This window comes from Melanotaenia boesemani, chromosome 7 (genome assembly GCF_017639745.1).
Source record: "Melanotaenia boesemani isolate fMelBoe1 chromosome 7, fMelBoe1.pri, whole genome shotgun sequence".
NCBI lineage: Eukaryota > Metazoa > Chordata > Actinopteri > Atheriniformes > Melanotaeniidae > Melanotaenia > Melanotaenia boesemani.
The window spans coordinates 26,301,061-26,316,121 of NC_055688.1; the positions used below are offsets into that span (position 1 = coordinate 26,301,061).

The 15,061-nt window shown below is 40.5% G+C and overlaps 2 protein-coding genes across 4 annotated transcripts; one reads left to right on the forward strand and one right to left on the reverse strand.

Annotated features, from left to right (window-relative positions):
- Window positions 1-196: 196 nt before the first annotated feature.
- On the reverse strand, window positions 197-10,733 carry rnf20 (ring finger protein 20, E3 ubiquitin protein ligase). Of its 3 annotated transcripts, none has more exons than XM_041991025.1 (23): window positions 10,533-10,733; window positions 8,868-9,004; window positions 8,383-8,557; window positions 8,199-8,267; window positions 7,992-8,090; window positions 7,829-7,901; window positions 7,469-7,654; window positions 7,207-7,322; window positions 6,888-7,034; window positions 6,717-6,791; window positions 6,483-6,602; window positions 5,950-6,129; window positions 5,733-5,868; window positions 5,508-5,629; window positions 5,238-5,394; window positions 4,799-5,108; window positions 3,926-4,043; window positions 3,582-3,731; window positions 3,270-3,482; window positions 2,948-3,073; window positions 2,699-2,839; window positions 1,673-1,777; window positions 197-789 (listed from the first exon to the last, which is right to left on the reverse strand). In XM_041991025.1, the coding sequence occupies exons 3-23, from the start codon at window positions 8,545-8,547 to the stop codon at window positions 613-615; spliced, it is 2,985 nt and encodes a 994-aa protein (XP_041846959.1). In that variant the 5' UTR covers window positions 8,548-8,557; window positions 8,868-9,004; window positions 10,533-10,733; the 3' UTR covers window positions 197-612. The 3 variants fall into 3 exon arrangements, with proteins under 3 accessions (XP_041846959.1, XP_041846957.1, XP_041846958.1); XM_041991023.1 differs by having other exon boundaries at window positions 7,754-7,901; XM_041991024.1 differs by lacking the exon at window positions 8,868-9,004 and having other exon boundaries at window positions 7,754-7,901.
- A 102-nt stretch (window positions 10,734-10,835) lies between these two features.
- On the forward strand, window positions 10,836-13,629 carry aldob (aldolase b, fructose-bisphosphate). Its single transcript, XM_041991026.1, has 9 exons — window positions 10,836-10,978; window positions 11,573-11,685; window positions 11,769-11,980; window positions 12,056-12,110; window positions 12,227-12,387; window positions 12,491-12,574; window positions 12,662-12,836; window positions 12,936-13,135; window positions 13,375-13,629. The coding sequence occupies exons 2-9, from the start codon at window positions 11,574-11,576 to the stop codon at window positions 13,468-13,470; spliced, it is 1,095 nt and encodes a 364-aa protein (XP_041846960.1). The 5' UTR covers window positions 10,836-10,978; window position 11,573; the 3' UTR covers window positions 13,471-13,629.
- The last annotated feature ends 1,432 nt before the right edge of the window (window positions 13,630-15,061 follow it).

The window sequence follows — 15,061 nt, forward strand, 5'->3', positions numbered from 1 at the left end:
GTACTTACATGGTTTCAAGATTTAAAAATAACTTTAAAGAGGAGCCAAAAGCTATTCTTTTATATGTTTTTAATAACTAGTAGAAGCAGCAATTATACCTCACACACCCAAAAGATATTAAAGATTTCAGGGGCAAAGAACTGGAAAATTTCACACACACACACACATATATATATATATGTATATATATATATATATATATATATATATATATGAGAAACACAGTCAAAACTACATACATACTGACATTATCTGCAACACTAGGAGGAATGCTTTTTGTCACTGCACGTGCATTTCTTCATATTTTTTTATGAGAAGACAAGAACCACGAGCTTTAGTTTGTAAATCAACTATTCATTCTTCACCAAAGAACATCAGGAAAGTAGCGAATGGCAGATGGGAGAAGCTTCAGTCATTAGGGAAAAAAAAAATCTAAACAAGTCTCTTCTTTTTAAGCATCACTGAGATCAACATGTGATTTTAAGCTAACAATATCCTGCAAGAGGAAGGGGGAGATGAGTGCAGAGTCTCGCTCCAGGCAGTGTTTTTACCACTGCTCATCTTGCTGATTTTCTTCTTCTCCTTTGTTCCAAGTGGTGAAGGAACGTGGATTCAGCCTATGTAAATGCGATGGAAGTCATTGGCTCCGAAGGCAGCGTTGCATTTGGGGCACTTCCTCTGGCGGGTGTCGTAGCGCGTCTTGACACATTCGAAGCAGAAGACGTGGAAGCACTTTGTCAGTACAGCGTCCTTCACCCGAGAGTTGCAGCAGGGACACGTTAGACGGGCCTGGGAGATGGAAAGAAGCAGGGAATGGTTTCAATGATAAATAGAGAAACCATTTGTTTGTTTTTATTTTTTTGGGGAATGCCATCTATGGCAGAAAATGAGCCTTGTGACTACAGCTGACGCATTAACCTTGTAAATCAAATACAGCCATCAATAAAGTATTTGGGCTCATAATTATATAAAACTATTAGCTACTTTATGGACAAATGATAGTGGAGTTGGAGCTAATTGTGAAAACTGAGGTTTCCCACATTTGGGTGGAATTCAGTGTCCAACTCTGTTCCTGTGAAAACAGCTTGATCACACTCACACAAAAGTTTAAAAACTGTCAACATTTTGCCAAAAAGCTATCAGCTCAGAGACTGTTTCACATCTCAGATGTTCACATCAAGAAACACAAGCTCAGACACCTATAATTTTTCCAGTGCTAACATGATAAACACGAGGACGTATTTATCAGAGGAAACATTTGAAGAGAAAATTAATACCACTGAAGCAAAGTTAATCACACCTGTTTAGACTGGCACTAAGACTATAGTTAGATAAAAATCAGTCTAGATAAATAAATTAACTTTGTTTCGAATGGTTTCTTGAATTTATCACTTTTACACATTAATATATTTCATTCAATCTGAGTAACTTTGGAAAGATTCTAACTATTCCACTGCTAGAAAGCCTCCTATATTTCCTAAAAATGCCAAATTGCAGACAAAAATCATGTGACAGGCATTATTGGAGTACATATTAAAACAACAAACAAGAAGATGATTAAGAACACATGAGTGTGATCTACATCCTTTTATCTGCTGCATGAATAGATTTAGAAATGTCTGTGAAAAACTAAATGAATTTTTTTTTATTATTTGGTACCTCTAAAACTTACCTTGTATTCACTAATCTCTTCATTCAGGATCTCGTCTCCGTTGCTGATTTTCTCAGCTGGTTTCTTGGCCTTCTCAATCTTTCTCCTGAGTTTGGAGATGTCCTCCTGAAAGAAACAAACAAAAAAAGAGCAGCTGTAAGAGAAAATAGTCTGTACCAGATTTACTTATAGACTCCCTGCACGCAGTAGTCTATTTCAAACACGAGTCATCTTTCGCTTCCGGCTATTATATTAACATCTCTGGTCTACCCCTCTCATACCAGGATTTGACTTCAGGTTTTAGTCCAAACTGCACGCAAAACCGTGTGAAAGAGGAACAATAAAGCCATTTGAGAATTGAGTAAATACTTCGAACAAAAGTCTCCTTGTTTCCAGTATTTACTATTACGACATTGTAATAATAAAAAAACACAAAACAACTCAAATCAAAAACATAAAACTATTAGTATAAATGTGATTTACTGATCACAGACAGGACAGAAAGGATGCAAGAGTGAAGACAACTTAGCATCAGTTCTATAAAAATTCTGAGCAATAAAACTAACAGACTTCTAATATTAAGCCGGCTTCATTGCTGGGACGGACATTTGAAAAGCAGAGAAAAGTCTTTGACCTGCATCCTGCATGTCTTAAGGGAATTCTCATAACATGAAAATCAGTCTTGGAGACCAATTATTATTTGGACTGGACTTTGCTCTATCTGGACAACAGCAATACAACCACCTACAGTACGCTCTAGCAGCTTGTCAGCCTGGTGATGTGAGGCTTTTGTTAAACGTTCCTTTTTCCTGTATTTCAGAGAAAGAATCCATCCACAGGAATTATTCAGGAAAAATAGGGTTTTCTAAGTTACATGCCATTTACATTTAGGTTCAGTTTTGTCATGTTTCTGTATGTGGAGAATATTGGTGGATAACAATAATAAGCCTTTTAAATGTTCTAAACAAAGTGTGTGTTTAGATTAGAAATGCCATTTCCAAGAGTTGACAAGTTCTTTGTAGTTTACATTTCAGCATGTGTTGTTACCTGTGCTCGTCGAGCATTGAAAGACTCTTTTTCCCTTGATATGCTGTTCTCAATTACTTCCCCTCTGACCAGTTTGAGCCTCTGCTGAACCTGCTCCAGCTGAGTTCGCAGCTCCTCTGAGAGCAGCGCTGATTCTTGTGACTGGAGAATGAAGAGAGTCATCTTACAGTTTAAGAGGAGCTCACTTTTTTTTTTTAAAGGTAATTTTACTCAGCAGTTGTAGTTCATGGTTACTGGTCAGTGTGTTACCTTGCGTTTGTTCATGTCCAAAGCTTGTGTTCGAAGTGTAAGCTCTCTCTCTGCAGCACTGATAGTGCCCTGCAGGAGGCGCTCCTTCTCTTCAAGTTTCCTCACCACCTGTAGTTGTGCGTCGACCTGTGAAGAGGTGTCGCCCCAGTCAAGTTAAACAAAAAAAATATGACAGAACTAAAAACACCAAAGCTAAAAACTTATAAATTTATTTTAGGAGGTAAAGAAAACAGTAAAATAATAAATGTAATAAATGACAACGGGAAGCTGTCAAGCCCTCATTCCTGGTTTACACTCTTTGGGAAATTCCCTGTTGGTTTACCTGTGTTTTTAAAGTGAGGAGCTGGTCGGCGAGCTCCTCCTTCTCTTCTTTTAGAAGCTTATGAATCTGGTTGGACTTGATTCGCTCGCTCATCAGCTTGAAGTTGGCATCGTCTTTTTCTCTGAGCTGCTGCATGAGGCGAATGTTCTGTTCCTGCATGTCTTCAAAGGCCTGGCCCGTCACGTCCATCTCGCTCAGCAGCGCCTCTTCCTCCTGCAGACGGAGCACCAAAGGAGTGTTAAAAAAAAAAAAAAAAAAGGCAGAGTCGGGCAGAAGATTTGTGAAGAAAAACAAAATGGACCGCTCTCACACCTGTTTAGCTATGGACAGCTTCTTGTTGAGGATGTCAATCTGCTCCTCCACAGAACGGATCTTTCTTAGAGCCTCTTCATCAGCCATTTTTTTGCCTTCTCTTCTCTCCCTCTCCTCGAGTTCCCTCAGCCTCTGCCGCAGCTCCTCTCCCTGAAACCAGCACAAGATGCCTTGATTACATTTGATTAATGAGACTTACCAAAAGAGAACAAATAAAGAATGAATCCAAAGTGGAAACAGAACACAAATATCTAGACATAATGTTAGAAATACGCTGCAGGAATAAACAGATCCACTACTACAGCTCTGTCTATTAGTTATCTGTATTACAGAGTGCTGCTCACCTCTGACTTGGCCTTCTTCTCTGCAGCCATGAGCTGGACTTTGTCCCTCTGCTCCTTGGGAGCCGAGCGGTACATGTCCAGCAGAAGCTTCATCTCCCTCTGAGACTCCTGAGCTTTCCTGCAAAATTAAGGTAAAAGTTTAAAGGAGAAGAAAAAAAAAATCACAATAATTTACAATAAACAACACATCATGTAGGGTCAGAAGTCAGCGTGAATTTTTTCAGGTGTTATTTGAGGGGAAAAAAAATAAAGAGATCAAGGTATGAAAACATTCTTTGCTTACATGACTACAAGAAAACAGTCAATCAAGCCAAGTTTACACTGCAAGTTCTTCATGATCGTCAGATTGTTGTATTGTTTACACTCTGTGCATTCTCTTGTGATCAGACGTTTAAAGTCCTAAGTTCACATTACACCAGTGATCTGTGGCAAGAGGTCACACACTCCAGTTTTTAACCAGACTTGGGGTCATGGGACATAACAGCCCTTACTGACTATAGCTCCTCACTCACCAATTGGTCCAAAATATCATGCAAGAAACCTATTTGAATATTGGGACATGTCTGTGGACTTTACATCTTTAGAGCATTCACAAAGAGCAATTACTGGCCAATAATCCAAATCAAATTTGCCTCAGATCTGGGCCATTTGTCTGCAACACGAAAAAAGTTTGGCTTAAAAACTTACAGTATGAAGTTATAGTGAAGCAGTTCAGGCGATTAATAGAATAAATAAGATCCAGACAGCTTCTAACCGATCCACATAAACAACTACATCAATAAAAACAATATATTTACAAGGTGGTGATCATACAATGATCTGGATATTGTCATATAAACAGTTGTTTGATTCTTTTTTCTTCTGCATACATACTTGAGTTCTGCTCGGACAATTTTCAGCTGCTCCATCTCCTTCCTCTTTGACCCTCCAACCACAGACAGTCGCTCTGCGGCTGACTCCTCTGGTTGGCTGCTGCTCCCTGGCTTCTCCTTCTCCTCCTTTATCACTATGTTGCTGCTGCTCCCGCTGCTTCGGGTGGGCCTCTCTCTCTCCTTCTCTTTCTCCCGTTCCCTCTCTTTTTCCTCTTTCTTTATAATGTCTTTCTTTTCTTCCTTCTCTTCTTTCTCCTCCTCCTTTACAGTTACCTCTGGTTCTACACCAGGCTCTGTTTTCACTGAAGCACCTTTCAGAAAAGGGAATGAAACAAAGAAGAAACTTCTAATCAGGACAATACAGATGTATCTTTATATGTATCTTTAAATTGTTTAGAATTGATCAAATATAGCAAGCCAGTTAAAACAGTGTAAGGTACCGGTGCTGCTGGGTGTGGAGGAGCCATTGTCAGGCTCTGTCTTGACCACAGGTTCCCCAGAAACAGCTGGGGTTGACGGAGAGGTTGTCTCATCCTTCACATCCATCTCTGTGCTCGACTGCGATTGAAGAATAGCACTGCCTTTTGAAGCACGAACCTACACGGCAAACAGGAATATTTCAGTCTTCATGCTCCGCCTCAAAACGCCCTTCAGTCTCCTTCAAAAATTAATTTCTTCTCCTGCCTTTTCTTTGCCTTCTTCAGACCCACCTGGTTGAGCTCAGTTTGAGTTTCTCTTAATCTCATCTTGTACTTCACCACCTCTCCCTTCAGCTGCTGGTTGTGGGTTTGCAGTGTGCTTATTAGATGACGCATCTCCCTGTTGATAGGACCTGTGAGGAAAGAAGTGTCTGAGTTAGAAGAAGAAGCATTCTTTGATGTAAGCTATTTCACCTTTTGTGACACAATTAGAGCATCTGGCTATAGGTCAGCTACCTGCTTGCTCGTTGGCAGCAAGAGTCTGCTCAAATTCAATCCGCAACATCTCATACTCCTTCTTGACCTGAGCCAGCGTGTCCTCCAACTGAAACACTTCTGTGCGAACCTTCCTCTGCAGAGCCACCTCATCGTTCTGCACTCACAGGGGATGAGAGTAAGCAAAAGGAAACAAAGACAGATACAGACATTCATGAACACAACTACATTAACACACCTCCATGTGCTCCAGCTGTCGAAGGCGTGCAGTTCGAGTAGTGTTGAGGCGAGTGCGTATCTCGTCTAACTGAGCCTTTAGGATCAGGGACTCGTTGTAAAGCACAGAAAACTGTGACTGCAGGCAGCGATACTCAGAGGTCTCTTTGACCAAACCCTCAGCTCGATTCAGCAACTCCGTCTAACAGGAACAGATAGAATATTTAGTACAATCATGGGCTTAATATGCAGACTTTTTCTGATATATTAAGTAAACAAGACACATTTTGGGAACCATATATGTGCACAGTAATACAGAGTCAAAGGATCGCACTAAGATGGCAATCTCTAAGATTTTATGCACCTTGAGAGTCTGCAACTGTGCTTCTAGATGTTTCAGGTTTTATTGTCTTTAAATTACAGTGTGTGTAGATATTACAGCATTGTTACATTCTACTTAAAGTCTTTGCTTTGTAACAATATCTTAATATACACAAAGGTGAGGAATTGTCTAATCTAGAACAGTGAATACAAAGCTGCTTCTAATGGCAGTACCTTCATGTTGTTGTTCTCCTGTTGAACATTTTGCAGGTCCTGCTGTAGCTTCTGCAGCTCAATCAGGCGATTTTCTGCGAGCTCCGTGTTCTCCTCCAGCTCGCTATTCATTTCCTCGAACTGTGTTAAGAAAAGTATCAAAACTAAGGTGTACAAAGAAACTGCAGAACACAAACTTTTCAGCATTTTCTACATAAAACTTTGTATTAATTAAAGAAAGAAAGAAAATCCAACCTTTCTCTTGTTAATAGTGATGGTTCCACATACACTGCTGGCCTCCCCACACACTTTATAGCCTTTGCTGTTTACCTGATGAACACAAGGGGGAATGTTTCAACATACGTCAACATAAATATACATTTCATATTGTTTTTGATACAAACTTAAACATATCCTCATTCTCACCCTCTCCAGTATCTCGCTCAGGTGTGCGTTCAGTCTGTTCTCCCGGCGTCGGATCTTCTCCATGTCCCACTGAAGCTCCTCGATGCGACCCTGCAGCTCGCTGACGCGCTGGTCTGCTTTGTTAGCGGCGCGACCCAGAGACCGGGACTGGACAGGACAGGAAAACACAAATTATTCATTTTATTGTAAAAACTGTTTTATGTCCATACAATCAATTAAAGATGCTTAAATTCTCTTTCCCACTGCAGGTTTTACTGTTGTATAAGATAATTAGATGGCCAACATTATTTATCAGTGATTAAGAACATATAGTTTGTACCTCGCTTGTCATGTTACTGTGCTTCTGCTTGAGATCCTCTGTTAGCTGTTGAAGCCGCTCATTTTCACTGGTCAGCAGGGAGTTCAACTTGGAAGCTGCTTGCCACAAACTACCATCTAAAATAAAAGCCACAAATACAGTCTGTAATGTAGACAAACTGGATTTGTTTCTCTAATGTATATATGAAATTGAATGACAGCGCTCTGCAACACAGCTACCATCATGTTATCCTTCACAGAAAGTCTCACACATTTTCTCTTACCAGCTCCAGAGTCCACCTCTGCCTTGAGCTGGTCCACAGTGCTCCTCAGGTTCTCATAGATCTCCACCACTCGACTGGCCTGCTTCTGGCTGGACTCCACCCTCTCCTGGAGCTCTGCCTCCATCTCTTCACTGGTGCTGCTTGCCAGTGTGGCCAAGAAGGAGTTGGACGTCTCTCCCTGGTGGCCTGAGAAACAACAGGAAATAGGGTTTTGTTTTTACTTTTTTTTCCTCTTAAATATAATACCATTGCTTATGTAGTTGGTCTGTTTATTTTTCCCCCCACCTCTATCTTTGGCCCTCTCCTGGTTGGAGTCTCCATCAGGTTCTGGAGTTTCTGGCTTCAGACTCCGTCCCTCACCTGGTGGCGATTTCTCTGGTTCACTGCTAGCTTGGTCATAGCGTCTGATGATCAGTCGAATGTTTTCATCAAACTAAAAGAGAGAACATGGCATCACACTTTCCCTCATAGATTGTCATAGAGAAATAAACTCTCAATGTTGAGGTATTGCTTCCTCATTTACCTGGTTCCAGTATCTGTTGAGAATCAGAAGACTAGCATCATCAGTAGCCTGCCGGGTCTCCAGTCTTTCAATTCGCTCTCGCAGTTCATCCTCGATCACCTGCAAAGCAAAACACAGACAGACTAAACCTTATTAGACTATTAACAAAAGCACAAATGTAGTCTTCAGTGTTTATGTTAAGACAAACATACTCAAGAATGAGTGTACCTGTCTTTGATCAAGAGATTCTCCCAACTTTCGGTTCTTAGTTTGGAGAGCTTTGATGTCTTGTTCTTCCTGAAAAAGATTTCGTTCACATGTAATCACAACTAAAAGTAAAACAGCCTATATAAAAGACTTGTCAATTCTGGGATGAGAGTTACGTATATGTGGACATGAATAAGAGGCTCACCGAGTTGGATACCCCTCCCAGTTTGATGACCGTCTCCACTGCGGTGCTCCCACCAGTGCTGACACCGAGACCTCCGTCTTCTCCTTCCTTTTCCCTTCGTTTCTCTGGAGGAGCACCGGAGGACGAGGCCCCGCTAGGGTCAGCAGGGCGCTTTTGTCCCGACATCCTTCAGACTCTTGAAACAAATACAGAGCGGGGAAAAAACTGAATGTGAGCTAGGAATCAGGGTTACAAGATGAACGACAATCTTGAACCATTCATGTTTGCAATCAAATGTTACAATAATATTACAGATAAACAGACAAAAATAGATATAATCCCCAGCCCAAACTATCTGACCAAATCAGTCAACGTATGGTTAGGCTAACGTTAGCCATTAGCTAACACCAGCTACAAATTATGATTAATTTTTATCCTAAAGTGACCTATTAATGGAAGAACCTTGTAATGTTGTCTGTGTGGCACAAAATGAATAGAAATCTTACCGATTTCAATGTTAAGAGCTATTAACTGATAACTGAATCTGTCTGTGGATGTTGATGTTGCGGCTCTCTGCTTCTCGGAAACGGAAGTTCTACATTTTTAAGTGGACAACCTTTGGCTGTGACTGCGCCCCCTGCCGCTGCGGAGGAGAATCATACGTATAAAAATTATTCTATGGTTTGACAGGCGGATACAATCAAAGGTGCAAACTGCCACTTACTGTACAAGAATGTGTTAATCATGACCTACATTCAGCTGATTTTGAGGATACATTACTGACATAAAACCGCTTGGACCATGTATTATGGGTATATTCATAAGATTAACATTTGTAATTCAGTCACTTCTGAGATCTACAAACACTGACTTTGACAGTAAACAAATTCAGCACATTTTTAAGACTTTCTTTTCTAATAAAACTATATATATATATATATCCTTTTCATTACCTCTGAAAGTGAATCTCTAAGATATTTTTTAGCATTCTTCTATCTGTTCAACACTATGGAGGCATTAAGTCAGCTTAGATGCAGCAATCATTTTATTTTGCACAGAGCCTAGTTTATCTAATTCTATTATTTGTTTGACTTAGAATTTATCCAAAGTCCAAGACTCTTCCAGAAGATAAGACCACTAGATCACATGATAATACAGGACCTAGTTTGTAAGTCAGTGGTGCAAATTCCTTAATTACCACTTAGCCTGGGGATTTTGAGTTTTCTGAAGACCTCATCTCATCTGATCTCATCTGAAAATGACAATGCACATGGAAAAGTCCCAAACAATATAATAAAAGCAAAAAAAAAAACAAAAAAAAAAAAAACAGACAAGGACATTTGTGGCGTATAAGGGCTGTGTCCCTCTAAAATCTAGTGTGATCTAAATAGCATGTTCTCACTTTTTACTGCTGCATTGTTGAATTGCATCTTGTTGGGTTTTGGCATATTGCATCAACCAAAAAAATTCAAACCAACAATTCTCCATTCTTTTAGAATTACCCTCACATACTTGTTGGGATAAGCTGCATTCTTTGGATAAAATTTAATGTAGTTCTGGTTCTTCTTTTTCAATTGAGCCTATTGTTAAAAAAAAGATTTGTAAAAATGAATGCACAGGCAAACATTGAACTCTGATCTGCAATTTTAAAAGGGACATTGCACATGGGACATAGTCCAGGTTGTGTAAAAGATGTCACGTCATTATTTGTGTGTCAAAAATGCAGCCCAGCCTGTTGGATCAAAGATCCCTGTCTGTAGGGATCAGTTGTAGATGCCTGGTAACACAGACCTTCCTCTTAAAACTTTTGATCCAGTTTCAGTTGTTTCACAGAGAAAACCATGCAAGCATTATGTGCTTGGCAAGGAGTGTGGTGCATGAAGTGGATACACAAGTTAATGTGAGAAAGCAAGCTCTGATAGAAAAAAAAATTAAACAAATCTATTTTTATATCAGTTTAATTATACAATGCATGTTTTTTTTTATAAGTGTGCAGTAAAAAAAAAGTCAAACAATTCTGATAATTACAGAGATTTAAAATGTGAGATAATGAAAGTTTTTGTTGGTGTAAAATGTAGACATCTGTTATGTTTCCACACAAAGTTTGCACTATTTATAAAAGGTCAGAAGAAGAAATACTTGGTTTCAACAGTAGGAAGTAAAACAGAAACCTGTTTTGCAACGTTGAAGCGAGGCTCTTCTCATCATATTTCAACATGTCTTAAAACGCTGCAAAAGCTCACGGGATGCAAGAGGAGGGGGCAGGGCATGCGCGAGGACTGTGTGATTAATGCAGTCATGCAGAGGTCGATTTTAACTCACACAGTCTTCCCTTTCTTGCTTTCAGCTTTGGTCCTGACACAAACTGTAGAGTCTACAGAAGATTATTGATGCCACACCATCAAATCCGCCCCTGAGTATCTGACGGGGCCAATTGCGTTACCGGGGTGACACCCGCCCCCATCACATCACGAGCACCTCCCCCACTGGCCCCGAGCAGGCAATAAATACAGCGTTTAACCTTTTCTCGGCCTTCTTCATCATTCCAATCGCCTATAGGAGGCTACGGGGGCCGTTTGTGACTTCAAGTGTCGTCGCTGTTTGACAAAACTTTCAAGTAAGCTGCGTTTTAAACTTTGTAGCGTTTGCACAACTGCAGGTTGGCATGGTTTGCAGAAACCAGTCTGACTTGTTTCGCTGAGTTTAGTTTGTATGCGTGGGTTTCCACGTGTCAAAAATGTCCAGCAATGGGCTGTTGATTTGACGGTCTTATTTGATGAAATTTGCTTGAGCTATGCAGTGCACTGGTGGCACTTCTGAGCGAGTTGTGTTTTCAGCTGATGGTGGTCAGTGTTTATCATAAGGGTTTGTTCAGAGCCTATTTATTATAATTTAATGTACTGTATGCAAATCACAACACAAGTTTAAGCTGTTTTTTTGTGGATTCCTCTGCAGAAAGCTTTGGGCAACTTATAGCAATCAACTTCAATTGAACTCTGAACTTATGTTGCACAACTTGATAACTTATCTGTTTTGAAGTCCAAAGTTCAATCATCCAAGCCAAATATTTAACTGCATAGGTGGCGCAATAGAAGCAGGATATGTTTTGTTTTTAAATGGGAAGATTAAATATTCCTCATACCTGCTAAAGTGTAGTTTAAAGTTTTGAGCTTTAAGCTGTTTGTTGTCTAACCATTTTTGTTTCCTCTAGGATGACTCATCAGTTCCCATCTCTGTCTCCGGAGCAGAAGAAGGAACTCTCTGACATTGCTCAGAGAATCGTGGCTCCAGGAAAGGGAATCCTGGCAGCAGATGAATCAACAGGTGAGTCTCTGTCATGGTTATTACTCTATTATAAGACATAACTGTAGGGAATGTGCATCTAAAATGACCGCTCTGTTATCAAGGCACCATGGCAAAGCGCCTGCAGAAAATCAACGTGGAGAACAGCGAGGAGAACCGTCGCTGCTTCAGAGATATCCTTTTCTCCTCTGATCCGTCAATCGCCAACTGTGTGGGTGGTGTCATCTTCTTCCACGAGACACTCTACCAGAAAGCAGACAGTGGCAAGCTTTTCCCCCAAGTCATCAAGGAGAAGGGCATTGTCGTCGGCATCAAGGTGAAGAGGAATTTACCTTTAAATACAACATGTTGATAATTTTATATCTCACTGATTTCTGTTTTCTCGATATAGGTGGACAAAGGCACAGCTGGTCTCAATGGAACAGATGGGGAGACAACCACACAAGGTAAAAAAAAAAAAATCTCAGTTTGACAAGTACATTTTTGTAATTGGAAAGTAAAAGCATCTTTCAGCAGATTTCTGTAAAATGATGTCAGCATATACATGCTGTGGCTTGTTTAGGTCTTGATGGCCTCTCAGAGCGTTGTGCCCAGTACAAGAAGGATGGCTGTGACTTTGCCAAGTGGAGGTGTGTGCTCAAGATCTCGGATGGCTGCCCATCAGCTCTTGCCATTGCAGAGAACGCCAATGTGCTTGCCAGATATGCCAGCATTTGCCAACAGGTGCGTATCCCACTTGAATCCTTTGTTACAGTCAGCGGGTGACTATACTGTGTGTGAGCCTTTTGATTGGAATTGTGTGTGTTTTTTTTTTTTTTTTCATTAGAACGGCCTGGTGCCCATCGTGGAGCCAGAAATCCTGCCTGATGGTGACCACGACCTGCAGCGGTGCCAGTACGCCACAGAAAAGGTTAGCATAGCACATGTAATGATAGAGGAAAGTCCCCATTACATGAGATAAATGCCCACTAATACATGTTCATCGGTTTATCTTTAGGTCCTTGCTGCCACGTACAAGGCTCTGTCTGACCATCACGTGTACCTAGAGGGCACTCTCCTGAAGCCCAACATGGTCCTGGCTGGACATGCCTGTACTAAGAAATACACCCCTCAGGAGGTTGCCATGGCTACAGTGACGGCTCTGAGGCGCACTGTCCCCGCTGCAGTGCCTGGTAAGTTTCATTTCAGCATTTTCTAATAATAAATCAGTTTAAGGAGAATGTAGAGAAGTTTCTTTTAGCACAAGTAGCACACTGTTTGTATCTTCCCAGGCATCTGTTTCCTGTCTGGAGGCCAGAGTGAGGAGGAGGCTTCCATCAACCTAAATGCTATCAACCAGGTGCCCCTCCATCGCCCCTGGAAGCTGACCTTCTCTTATGGCCGTGCACTGCAGGCTTCTGCTCTTGCAGCTTGGCAGGGCAAAGCTGCCAACAAGGCTGCTACACAGCAAGCTTTCTGCAGCAGGGCCAAGGTGAGTGACCATCATGATGATGCTGAGTAGACACAATGCAACATTTTCCGTGTATCAGACAGAATTGGCTCTTAAATGATTGCTATCATGCATTACACAACTTAATACTCTCTGGTAAATGATTTATCCTTAAAAGCTTTTTGTCTCCTTGGTGTTAGCACTGATGTAGCGCATGTAACTTGGCTGATTATTAACACTTACATTTGACTTTGCCCTCTTCTCCTCTTTCCTGCCACCAGATCAATAGCTTGGCTTCCAAAGGAGAGTACAAACCCACCGGCTCAGCTGATCAGGCCTCCATGCAGTCTCTGTACACTGCCAGCTATGTCTATTAAATACTATGAACATATACACATGCACATGGACCAAATATATCCCTCTGCTTGATGTCCTTCTTTCTTGAACCACCAACACCACAGAGGACGTCTATCACAACGTTAAGCTACTGTTTGTCTATTTGATGAAATGACTGGAAATAAAAGAAAAGCCCAAAATGTTTGATGTCCTTGCAGTTCTTGTAGATATTTGATCTTCAGACTGTTGAACAAGGGGCTGCCTTGTTCAGTATATTTAACACTGAACTACACAAGCATCTGTAGAAATTAAACAAGGGCCAGTGTTGTGTGGTTTCTTATATTAAAGAAAATATGCTTTCATTACACTAGATTATGCAAAAAAAAAAAGGCAATAAAAAGAAAAATAGTTCCAGTTTCAGCAGATTAAGAAATGGGGAAAATGTCTAGACCATAAGTAGTGGATTAATGTATTATAAAGTAGTTGGTTTTACTGTACAACAAGCTAACTACAGCATAATTGTTAAATATAGAGGACATCAGTGATGATCAGGTGTTGCTTCAACAAGGCTGGAACCAGGCATATGTGTGTTTGTGAAGGATACACTGATAAGGCCACATACAAGACTATTCTAGAAGAATATTTACTTCCTAATGCTAAGACTGTGCTTCCCAAACAGAGGATTACTGCAGGACAATCCTCCATGCTACACAGCCAGAGGGGAGTCAAGGTCTGGATGGAGCATTACTACATGAAGAGCCTGTCATGGTCAGCTTAATCTCCTGATCTGAACTGTTGAAAACATCTTGAATGGCATCAAAAGGAAGATGGGTAGTCACAAACCATCAAGCAAAGCCGAGCTTTGCTTGATGAAAGTTACCCAACAGGAATTTGAGAAGTGGTCTCTTATTTTGTTTTTCCTGAGCTGTATACATACACACTGTGCATACAGAATCTAGACCAACACATCTATTGCAGGTTATGTTTTCATCTTACTTTTTACAATGAGAGCCTTGAGAAGCTAATTTAATCATTTTAAAGGCAATTGTTTCTTCTTAATGATACATAAATCAAATTCCATATATGTTCTGGCAAGGTCTGTGAGCTAGAAATGTTTTGTACCAAAACTCCTTACCAGCAGGGGTCAGACGTTCTGTAACACGTCTTCATACCGTCACCAGCTGAGCAGACTTTTTTCTGGTCCCACAAGACAGACAAATGTAATGCAGCAGAATTAAGCCTGCTTTATGAAATATTGCAAAATAAACCAAATTAAAGAACGCAATTTTTGTAAAAGAATATAAAAAAGAAACTAGAAGCACTTAGAGAGCGCTAGGGATATAGAAACTCTTTCCTTATTGATCCCAATCAACCCCCAAATCTAATCACTGAAATTCCCTGAAAATTGAATTAAAATACGTCCATATCTCACTGAGTTATGTTGCTAATAGACAGACAGAGAGACATACAGACAAACCAACGCCACTTACACATGACCTCCGCCTTGGCCAAGGTAAAATAAATAAATTAATAAATACATAATGGAGGAAAATATGATGATTTTCGTGCTGTAAAGCAGAATCTATATTGTAGGAGGCAAATGTTGTGTGAAAAAAGGAAGCATGAAAAAGT